This window comes from Cynocephalus volans, chromosome 2, assembly GCF_027409185.1.
Source record: "Cynocephalus volans isolate mCynVol1 chromosome 2, mCynVol1.pri, whole genome shotgun sequence".
Lineage (NCBI taxonomy): Eukaryota > Metazoa > Chordata > Mammalia > Dermoptera > Cynocephalidae > Cynocephalus > Cynocephalus volans.
This window is the reverse complement of record NC_084461.1, coordinates 176,621,029-176,632,904: the sequence shown is the minus strand read 5'-3', so window position 1 is coordinate 176,632,904 and position 11,876 is coordinate 176,621,029. Positions and strand designations below refer to the sequence as shown.

Sequence of the window (11,876 nt, the reverse complement as noted above, 5' to 3'; positions counted from 1 at the left end):
ATTTCAAACTGTTTTGGTATTATGAGCTGCCCAGCTGGCAAAGCTCAAACCACCAAGGTGAGTTCGCTTTGATCAGGAAAGTAAGCAATTTTATTTTATAGAAAGAGAAATAGAGAATATGAGCAGTGACTAGTTGAGCATTAATGTGGTGGCTGTATTGAGGGCACATCTGTAGGTGTTATTAGATAAATATCTCATTTCATAAGCCATTTTGTAGAATGTGGAATTCTTTAGAAGAATTTTAGTTCCAATCAAAGAACGTTATTTAGTTTACTAAGAGTTCTAAATGCATTATCAGAAGAGCTGTATTTCCTTAAACCTGCCATTAGATATGCCATTTTTGTATGTACATTTTCAAGCTGCCCAACTTTCCATAATAGTTGTTTAGGAGAGGCTGATTTAGCTTAAAACAATGTACAGCCTGGCTCAAACAGTGATGAGAAGTATGCTTTGATATATATGGCTATCTAGTACTCGTTTGGCTTTCTAAGATGACAGTAGTCTATATCAGGGTGAATATCAGGTTTCCCTGTGCTTTCACTAGTATTAGGGAGAACATGGAAAACTCTATTTATTTAAATTGATATTTTATGTACGGGTATACTGGGTATCTTCCATTTTCTGCTCCAGATCCAAACTCTTTCCACTCTCAAGTATGAACTATATCAGAGGTCATCAAACTTCAGCCTATGGGCCATTTACATATTGTCTGGCTGCTTACCTGCTACAACAGCAGAGTTGAGTATATTGCCATATTGCTATCAAGGCTAAAATATTTATTATCTAGTCCTTTACAGAAAAAAATGTTTACTAACCCCTGATGACATCAAACCTTTGCCCTCTAGCTTTTGATTGAGTGCAGCCAATGCTGAGAACAATTTACTTCAGAAGAAGATGGGGATATCAGACTGGATCCATTATGTGCATTGTGCTTAGCCATCCCTCAGCTTGGGAAAGGCCAGACACTTGCTTTACGGAATTAAGAAACGCACTGGTGAGGGATGTACCATCATCCTTGAAGAACTCTGTGGTACTTGCTCTCTCTAGGCCATAGATGATGTGAAGAGGTTTTATAATAAAAATAGGATCCCAATTTCAATAGAGATCATGGGATCTTGGCATGGTAGAGGTTGGGTACAATTAGACAAGAGTTCAAGGGATGGGAGTGGTAATCAGAGTTTTAACCACATAGGTCTGTGTAATGGCTAAATGGGATTCCTGGAGATAAAATAGATGGTAGGCTACCAAGGTGCTGTTTGATATATGAGAGATCTTCAAAAAATTCATGAAAAGATTTGTATTATCTTTTAATTCTATTTTTCCACATACTTTTTGAAATTCCCTTGTAGACAGGTGGGAAAATTCTGTATCTACTGGGTAGAAACCTAACTAAAATCACTATAGTGAGGATTTACATCCTTGACCCAGCTCCCAGATTGAAGCCAGTTCACAGTTCTAAAGCTTCTCAAGTGAGGGAGAGGCCAGGTCCCTTTGAGGAAAAGTGCTGTAATTCAATACATATATAAAGTGTGAAAAAACTCTGCCAATCTATATTTCCATACCGAGCTAAAATATCCTTTAGAAATAAAGATGTTCCAGAATAACAAAAATGGAGGTAACTTATGGTAGCGTACCTATACTGAAAGAAATATTAAAATAAGTTCTTCAGAGTGGGATGATCTTTGATGGAAACTTGGAAATGCACAAAGGAAAAAGGACACTGGAGAGGCAAATATGTTGATAAATACAAGTCAGGTGTTGGGAAACTATGTCTCATGGACCAAATTAGGCCTGTGAACTAAAAATGGTTTTTGTGGTTTTAAATGGCTGCTTTAAAAAAAACAAAAAAGGCAAAAAAGAATGTGCAACAGAGACTATATCTGGCCCATAAAGCCTAAAATACTTACTATCAGGACCTTTACAGAATAAGAATATAAATGAGTACTTTAACAATTATATCTGGTGGTGTTTAAAATATATATGAAACTGAAAAAGAATGACAATAGCACAAGAGAGGAATGGGATAAATGGAGTTAAGAGAGTGAAGATTCTACCGCAGCACTGGGGCAGTGGTAAAAGTACTTGGCTCTCTTGATCTGGGGTGGGAAATATATTAAACTGCACACTTTACTCTATGAATTACCTACCATGCATCATTAAATAAAAGTTTCTATGTCTCCCAAAATGCAGAAAGATAAGTGGATAAAGTAACAGGTACAATCAATGTTAGTGAAGTAAATATTAGTTGTGGGAGAATGACCCAAATTCCTTATTTTCTTAGAAGGCAACAATCAAATGCTTTAGGGGACTTATACCCACAAACTGAAGCTGGGTTTTTTTTTGTTTGTTTGTTTTTTAAGATGACTGGTAAGGGGATCTTAACCCTTAACTTGGTGTTGTTAGCACCACACTCTCCCAAGTGACCCACAGGCCTGCCCCTGGGTTAAGTTTTGTTGCTGAGATATGCCCAAAAGAATTTTCAATCATATCTCAAACAATGTAACTAAGGACAGGAAAACTGTTAAATCTCTCTGATGACATGGAAGAAATTTCAGAGCACATAAACAGTAAAACTTGCAGACTGGGTATGAGTGAAAAGAGAGTCCACATCCTTAGCAGCACTTTAAAAAGTCTGCCTTTACAGGGTACAACATAAAAAAGGTAGCAAAAAGTGTAAAGAAATTATCTGATATTTTAAGAATTTTACAAAAAGAATTATTTTAAGAAATGCTGCATCATTAATACTCAACCCCACCAGAAGACAATATTATGTAGAAAAAATGGACAATGCATCCAAATTTTAGAAAAGCCAGACTCAATGTGAAACTTTGCTGATAGGTGAAAAATGTAATTTTATGTGTTTGATATGCATTTCTTAAATCACAGGTAAGCTTAAGTCACAATATATATTAGTCTGTGCATTTCCTGTTTATGCCAAAATAGATGTCTCATGTTGTCTGTTATCTTAAAATAATTTCATGTTAAGGAAATGAGTTTTCTGTCATTCAAATTTCATACATGAACTATTGCAATAGCCTCCTAGTCTCTCAAGATTTTTTATATAATCAGTGTGATCTTTCTGAAACAGTTTCAGTCTCTTATGAAAAATCCCTAAATAGCTCCTCATAGCTCTTGAAACAAAATATAAACTTGTGCCATAGCTGACAAGGTCTTTTAGATCTGGCTGCTGTCTACTTTCCAGTCTGGTTTCACATACTCTTCTCCTTGCCCCTTTTGCCTAACAATGTTCCAGCTATTTACTTTATGTTCCACAAATATGTCAAATCCCAAATGAGGACTTCTGTTCTTGCTATTTTCTCTACTTAGCAAGCTCTTCCTCTGTCCCTCCACATCCCGGTCCCTCCGATAACTCCTTCCTTTCCTTCATATTTCAGCTTAAATGTCACCTTCTCATAGAGACCTTTCTTGACTGCCTTATCTAACATAGGTATCCCTATTCTTACCATAGCACCTCATTTGTTTCCTTCATATTTTGAATTTTGCTTAGAGGTCAATTTAGATGAAGTCTAAAGAGTCCATACTCTTCAGCAACACTTTCAAAAAGTTTGCTTTTAAAAGGTAGGAGACAGAAAAGTTGGTTTATAAATATAAAAAACAATTTTACTTTTAAAAATGGGTAGAATCTACATGTCCAACAATAGCCTAAGCAAACTATTTACTTTATAACTTTGAAGATATTAAAATTATGCTTTTGAAAAATATTTATTAACAAAGAGGTTAATGATACAATTGTTTTAAAAAATAGACAACTTAGCTGTGTTTACTACATAAATGAGAAAACTCAACAAGAGACAAGTAAAATAAAAAAATTATGACTCAGAAATAACCACTGCTAACATTTTGGTACATATTCTTCCAAGATATTTGGAATGCACACACATATATATACATATTTATAACATACATTTTAACAAAAGCATGGTCATACACTATTTAAAATTCATAATACATTAAACATATCTCCACCTGTCAGTTGATATACAATTATATTTTAATGACTGTATTATGTTCTATTCTATGGATGTAATTTTTAAAAACCAATTAACTATTATTGAAATTTAGGAATTTTCCAGTTTTTCAGTACAGCACAAAACTAAGATGAATATTGCTACTTATATATGATGATATAGAGTCCTTTTATAAAAGCTCAGAAAAAAATTCCTAGGCTAAAGGTTATAAATATTCCAGCTTTGGACACAAACTCCTTTACTGTCCCCAGAAAATTTTTATTCATCTATGCCTCTACCAGTAGCCTAAAGGAATACACTGCTCACTCACCAATTCATTCCTTTTAATATTAGAATACACAATGGAGCAACATATGAACACTGTACAAAAAGTAAACTATATGAGGTTGTAGGGGGTGGGGAGTGAGTGGGGTGAGGGAAGAGAGGACGGGGGACTAGGAGAGGGAGAGTATGAATAATTAAACTGCTGTTCTCTTAACAGTCTTAATTTCTGTGCACCTGTCATGGTGGAACATCCTGCTATGCTGAGGGTGACTCTAGTGCTTAGAAAAAAGAAATATTGGTTCCATGTAATTTTTGCCTTATACACAATCAATTAAAAACCTAACTCTTGTTTTTAAGTTAAACTTCCACTGGAATATTAAGTAAAAGACAAGATACAACATTTTTTAAATAAATAAAATTTTTTTTATTTGGCATCTGGCCAGTATGGTGTTATCAACACTGCACTGACCAGCTGAGCAAATAAGCCAGCCCTATATACATATATTTTTTTAATTGATTTTTTTTTGGGGGGGGGGGGTGTCTGGCCAGTACAGGGACACAAACAAGGCATGAAAGTTTTTAAAAACATTGTTTAATTTAACATGTAAGTTTGGGCCAAATAATAGTAGTAAAACAGTAAACAATTTAGATGAAGTTCCCACCTTACCAAAGCTTACAATTTAGAGGGCAAAACACGTAATTAAACAGGTAATACTGTGAAAATGTGACAAGTATTATTAACGCAGATAAAGGATACAATACCTAAAGGATGAATAGGCCAGGCTAAGAAGGGAGAGTGAAAAGATGAAGGGAATAAAAAGGAATTGAAAGGGTCTTGGTTTATTTTGCCTATCTTAAGTTGTTTTACAAGTTGTCTTGCAGAATGCAAGCTGAGCATACAGACAAAAGGACCTTACTGTCCAGATGACCTTGGATATGGCAGAATCCTGAAAATCCTTCACCAAAGGATGGGATTCAGAATCAGCCCCTTCCTGTAGCAACCAATTATCCTTTGCCTAGTAATATGGCCTGATTCAGAGGTTGCTAATCAGTGGTACTGAATACCCCTTAAAGTCTGCACAGCCCCTGGTTCAGAGAGGCAGATTCAAGGTACTTCACCTCCTGTCTCTATGCCTGTTGCCCTTGTGAAATAAAGCCTTTTCTTTTCTCAAAAACTGGTGTCATTGTATTGGTTTCTGTGTGCGTCAGTTAGTGAGCCCTTGCTCAGGAACAGAATGAGGCCTGAAAAGATAAGTAAGAGTTTGAGCAAGATCTTGTAAAAAGATTTTATCTTAAAGGAGGAAAATGCCAATGGAGGATTTAGAAGAGAAAATATAATACAGTCAGATCAGTACTTTAGATAGATCATCCTGGGAGCAGTGTAGAGAACAGATGAAAAGAAAGCAATATATATATCTAAACAATACTGTTTGCTGCAGTATTGCTTGCTGTTCTAAAAAGTCTACAGGCAAAATGGATTAAATACACTATGGTACAGCCATATAATCAAATAAACAACAATTATTAAGAATAAAATAGAACTACATGCACTGACATGGAAAAATACACTTAAAAAGATACGGAATAAAAGGTATGATGTAATTTTTATTAAAAAACCCAAATATGTATATGTGCACAGAATGAAACAGAATGCACATTCATATACAATGTTAAATTTCCAAGGCCATAAAATCTGGGGAGGAAAGGCTTTCCCTTTTTCTGTGTAGGGCAGAGATGGTTTACATGCTTTTCTCAAGCATGTATTAGTTTTATAATTAAAACCACCAATAAGTTTTAAAAAAAGGATTCTTTGGAAGCTACACAGAAAACACACTGGAACAAAGTAAGATTCAAGTCCGGGAAACCAGTTATGCGGCAATAAAATTCAGGTGTGAGACATTGGCTGTGATCATGCTTGAGTCTAGCTGCTAGTGTACTAAGATCACTGGACCACTTGCATTTGGGATCATTTTATGACTGCTGACTGCTAATGCTATACCACTGGGGCTAACACTGAATGAACAAAAGGAATACTTGGTTTCACAGCATGACCGCAGGTGCTCCTTTTCAAGCTACATATGCATCCGATTAGACGTAAGTATCCACCACCCTCTTATAGACTGCTGGGATTTAATCTATCCTCCCTTTAAATTTTGTTTTCACTGGTTGTATTAGTCCATTTTGTGTTGCTATAACAGAATACCTGAGACTGGGTAATTTATAAACAAAATGAAATTTATCACTTACAGTTTCTGAGGCTGGGAAATCCAAAGTCCATCTGGTGGTGAGAGTGACCCAGTGGTCTCACACTGCAAGGTGGTGGAAGCAGAGAGAGCAGAGAGAGACAGACAGACTCTCCTCTTCTTTTAAAGCCCTCAGAACCATGCCCCTGACCACCATTTTTAAAGCATTCACTACCACACAGTCCTACAATCCAATCATCTCTTTAAGGCTCCACCTTTCATTACTGTAATAGGATTTCCCACTCTCTTAACAGTCACAGTGGCGCCTAAGTTTCTAATGCATAAAACTTGGGGAACACAATTCAAACTTCAATGAGTTTTGGGGGGACATAATTCAATCCACTACTCTGGTCATGGCACAAAGTCTCAGCCCATGCCCCAGCTCTGATCTTATTTTCTCTACTGGTACTGTCATCACAATCTTCTGTATTCCTCATGGCCCAGTCACAAACCCTAAACTCCTGCTTTTCTGGAAACCATTTCCATGGTGCCCTCCAAGATTCCCCTGAGGAATAAAAAAATTCCCTTAATATCTTCAACTATTTCCCTGAACATTCCTTTCATTTCCTTGTATTAATGTAAACTTGACTGTCCCCTGGGGGTGTGACAACCATCACATCAAAGAGGGGCTTCTTCCAATGGGCGCTCCACATGTCTATAGGTTGAAAAGTAGGATCAATGTCCTTGCTCCCTATTACTGCTTCTAACCATTGCATCCTTGTAAAAACCACTGTTGTGTTAAGGTTCATACTGTCTAGTTATGCCACTTTCACCCTCTCATCCAGGCTGCTATCTTAGAGTTAAATGGACTCTCTTCATTCACTTAGACATTGCTACTTTACTGCCTCTTCCACTGACGGCCCTACTGATAACTTGGGATGACTTTCACATATCTAGAAGTCTTCTTCACTAAAACCTCTGATCAGTATTTCATCTACCTCACTCTCACAGCAGATAATCTTACCAGGACACCTACAATCATATGTCTATTTTATTGGCCAGGAACAGGAAAAATAACATCTCTTGGCTACAAGGAGGCTGGGACAAGGAGTTTTGTAATTGGACACAAAGCAAAACTGGGGTTCTATTAGTAAAGGAGGAGAAAATATGTATCATGTTCGCAACTGGCAATGTCTTCCATGGTAGGCCAGAAAGTAGCTCGAGAAACACTAAACAAACAGCATTATATAGTTCAAATACTCTGACCACAGCTAAATTAACATAGATGTAAGTAAATAAACAAGTAATTAAAACCAACCTGCCCATTCCTCCTTTACTCTTGAGAGAATGGTGGCAGTATCCCTTCCCATAGCAAACACCAGTCCTTCTGTCTGTGCTTTAAATATCTTCAACCCTGTTCTCAGGAATTTCACACTATTAACTATCCCTCTTTTATGCCTGCATATTTAATGTCTCTATATCACATCCATCACATTAGGATTCACACGTTCTAGTTTGTCATATTTTAAGAATATTTTCCCTTCACTCCAAATCTCTATCCAGCTACTACCCAATCTTTCTACTACTATTCAAACTTGCCTATATTCAGTCTTTACTTCCTTGCCCTTTACTGATTCCTAAGCTCATTCCAATCTAGCACCCATCTTATATGTGCCATCACATTATTTCTATCTAAGGTCATGAATGATCTTCACATGGCTATGTATGTCCACTTCATCTAATTTGATCCCCAAGAAACACTGAAAACAACTAACTTCACCTTCCTTTTTCAAAACTTGGTTTTCTTGGTTCAGTGAAACTCCACTCTCCCTGGTTTTCCTCTGATCTCTCTATTGTTCCTTGTTTTAGCCTACCTTTAAATACAGGTTTTCACGGTCAGTGGTAGATACTCTCTTTTCACTCCATCTCCCCTATGCAATTTTAGTCACCTTCACAAAGCCTATTACAGTCTACCTACTGATGTCACTAAAGTTTATATCCCTATTCTAGACTTTGTTTTCATTTTTTGGCAGTTGGCCAGTAAGGAGATCTGAACCCGTGACCTTAGTATAATAAGGCTGTGCTCTAACCAACTGAGCTAACCAGACAGCCCTTTACATAGACTTTGTTTCTTTTTTTCTTTTTTCTTTTCTTTTTTAAAAAATATATCCCTATTCTAGACACCTCCTCAGGTCCAGAACTGCATATCAATCTGTTCAAATGGATATCTTACAATCCTACAAAGTTAACATGGCTAAGTCTGCAACCACTGCCTCTTTTCTTCCACCTTGTGCCCTTCCTTCCATATTTTGTTTTTTAACAAATTAGAGCTAATCTGGTCAGTATCTGCAAGACGAAGCAGGAAAATCTCAAGCTTCACTTAGCATTTAAAGTTGGTAACTTCTATCTGAAAACCTGCATTTCCTGTGATGAAATGTCAGAATTCCCTTTTTGCTTCTTTGATCACTTGTTTTCAGTGATCTCATTTCTATCTCCATCTCCTATCTAAGCACAAAAGTTCTGTCAATATTCCTTTTCTGCTCCCCCTTTTCTATGTTCCTTTTCAAATGTGTATATCCAACATGAAGCATTTAACTCTGTATACCTCTGTGGTCCCTTTTTTAAAAAAAATAAATGAATAAGGTGACTATATTCAGGTACTGCTTTAAAAAAACAATTAACTTATTTTTCTCACATAAAAAGATGGGCCAGCTATCAGCAGTGCAGGGCTGTCATAGCAGTTTAAAGGTATCTTTTGGAACCAGGATCTCTATCTTCCACACCATCCTTAGACCATGATTGTCATCTCATGATCACAAGACAGCTCCTTCAGCTCCAGGAATAGTAAATTCAAAGGAATAATAATGAAGGCTAAAAAGCAAAGTGCAAAAGGCAAAAAGAACAAAACAGAGAGCTGTATTCACAGGAATACTAGTCTGTTTTTGACGGGTAGGAAATGAGGGATATGGATGGCTACCCTTGGATACAAGGAGGTTGAGAAGAATTCTGTCACTAGACACACTGGTAATCTCAGCTAACACAGGGCTCATTAGTAAAGATGGAGAAGCTGATTATTAGGTTGGCTACTAGCAATAGCTGCCTCACTGGACCAGAAAGCAATTCTGAAGAAAACACCAATAAAGTAGAATCACATAGTCCAGATACACCAAACACAATGCAATAACTTAAAAATCAATAGTAAAAAGATAACTGAAAATCTTCATAACTCATATATTTAAAATACATAATTCTAATAGCCATGGATCAAGTAATAACAATTAGACAATATTTAGGACAAAAATAAAATAAGTTAATACAAAACAAAATGTGTTATATAGCTAAAGGGGTGTTTTGAGGGCCATTTATAGCCTTAAATGATTATTTTAGAGAACAAAGACTGAAATAATGAGCTTGGAGTCTACCTTAAGACAATGAAAAAGACAATTTCACATATATAGCACTTACAGGGTTTCTCTCTCAGTATGAATTCTCTTGTGTATAATAAGTGAAGAGCTCTGACTGAAGGCTTTTCCGCACTGAATACATCCATAGGGTTTCTCTCCAGTGTGAATTCTTACATGTCTCCTAAGGGAAGAGGAAACACTGAAGGCTTTCCTACATTCCTTACATTCATAGGGTTTCTCTCCTGTGTGAGTTCTCACATGCATTCTAAGGGATGAAAGACCACTAAAAACTTTCCCACAGTCACTGCATTCATAAAGATTCTCCCCAGTATGTATTTTCTTATGAACCTTAAGGTGAGAGCTTGTGTTGAAGGCTTTTCCACAGTTACTGCATTCATAGAGTTTCTCTCCAGTGTGTATTCTCTTGTGCACTATAAGGTAAGAACTTGTGCCAAAAGATTTTCCACACTGATTACACTCATAAGGTTTCTCTCCAGTGTGAGTTCTCATATGAGCCTTAAGAGATGTTTTTTGACTGAAAGCTTTTCCACAGTGATTACATTCATAGGGCTTCTCTCCAGTGTGAGTTCTTACATGTCTCTTTAAGGTTGAGGAATCACTGAACACTTTCCCACATTCTTTACATTCATATTGTTTCTCACTCATGTGACTTTTCTTGTGCAAAACAAGATTAGAAATCCTTTTGAAGGCTTTCCCACACTGATCACATTCAGAATGTTTCTCTCCAGTATGGGTTTGCTCTTGCTGCTTAAGGAATGAATGATGATGAAAGGTTTTGTTTTTACTCCATTCACAGGAATTCCCCACCATATGAAAACTGTTATGTATAGGAAGCATATTATTATGTTTGAAGAGTATACCATGTTTGGGGCATGTGTAATCTTTTTGTGCTGCTTGTGTTCTTTCAAGATGCCACACAGTTTTATCATATTCATGACTTTCACAGAGCCTCTCACTTAGAAAGTTTTTCTGATGATTGTTTAGGACTGAATTATGTTTTGAACATTCAATACCTGAGTAACATTTATGGCAATGTTTACTGATGTAAAGTCTCTGTGAAAAAATAAGTTTTGATCGAAGTTTAGGGTTTTCCTCTAATTCATGACAGTCACGGAATCTCTCCTGAGATATTTTCTTTTGGGTATATGTCACTTGCCTCAAATGTCCCTCTGGGATCTTGTGCTGTTTTCTCATCTTATGGCATTCCCAGTGTTCTCTTAACATTGAGGACCAATCATTCATTGTGAATCTTATTTTCATTCCACTGGACGGATTCTCCCTCCAAATATCCTGCTTAGGAGATGATTCTTTGGTTTTAAGATGAATCGTCCAATCTGAAGAAATGCTTTGGGCAATTCTCCTTCTCATAGTTCTTATCTCTTTTTCATCCAATGGGGAGATCACAGTAGGCTTGCATAATTGATACTCTACTAAGGTAAGATTTCTATAGTTTTCCAACATCACATCTTTGTATAGACTTCTCTGAGCAGAGTCCAGCATCATCCACTCCTCCTGGGTGAACTCCACAGCCACATCTTTGAAGGTAACCAGTTCCTGTAAGCAGGCTGTTGGAAATCCAGAAACCATTCTTTCCTCCTCAGTATTTCTCAAACAGAAGCTGGCAGAGTTTTGTGCAGGCAGAGCCCATGTGGGGGATAGTTCAATGACTGCCATCTTGTGAATCTGAAAGTGACATAAGCCTCCTCAATAGGGTAGAGGTATCAGGATGTTTCTCTGATCCAATCATGGGAGGGATGCATTTCCACAAGTACCTTCCCTGTAGCCAAAGAGCAGGTTCAGGTAAAAGAAGAAAGGTGGAAACAAGGCCTCATTGGAGGAATGGTAAGAAAAAAATGTAGACCCTCCCCGCTACCTCTCAGCAAGGTCTAACCATCCTAAAACCTATTTACTGGGATTTGTACTGACACGCAATACAGTTATTCTTGGCCCCATTTTAGAACATCTTGGTTATCTCTACCAGCTTCTTCTGCAGATTACTTCTCAGCCTTGGATAA

At 36.9% G+C, this 11,876-nt stretch overlaps 1 protein-coding gene across 1 annotated transcript; it reads right to left on the bottom strand.

Moving 5' to 3' along the window:
- Positions 1-9,817: 9,817 nt before the first annotated feature.
- ZNF891 (zinc finger protein 891) lies at positions 9,818-11,535 on the bottom strand. The gene has a single exon (XM_063085589.1). It carries the CDS (start codon positions 11,533-11,535, stop codon positions 9,898-9,900), a length of 1,638 nt encoding a protein of 545 aa, XP_062941659.1. The 3' UTR covers positions 9,818-9,897.
- Positions 11,536-11,876: the final 341 nt, after the last annotated feature.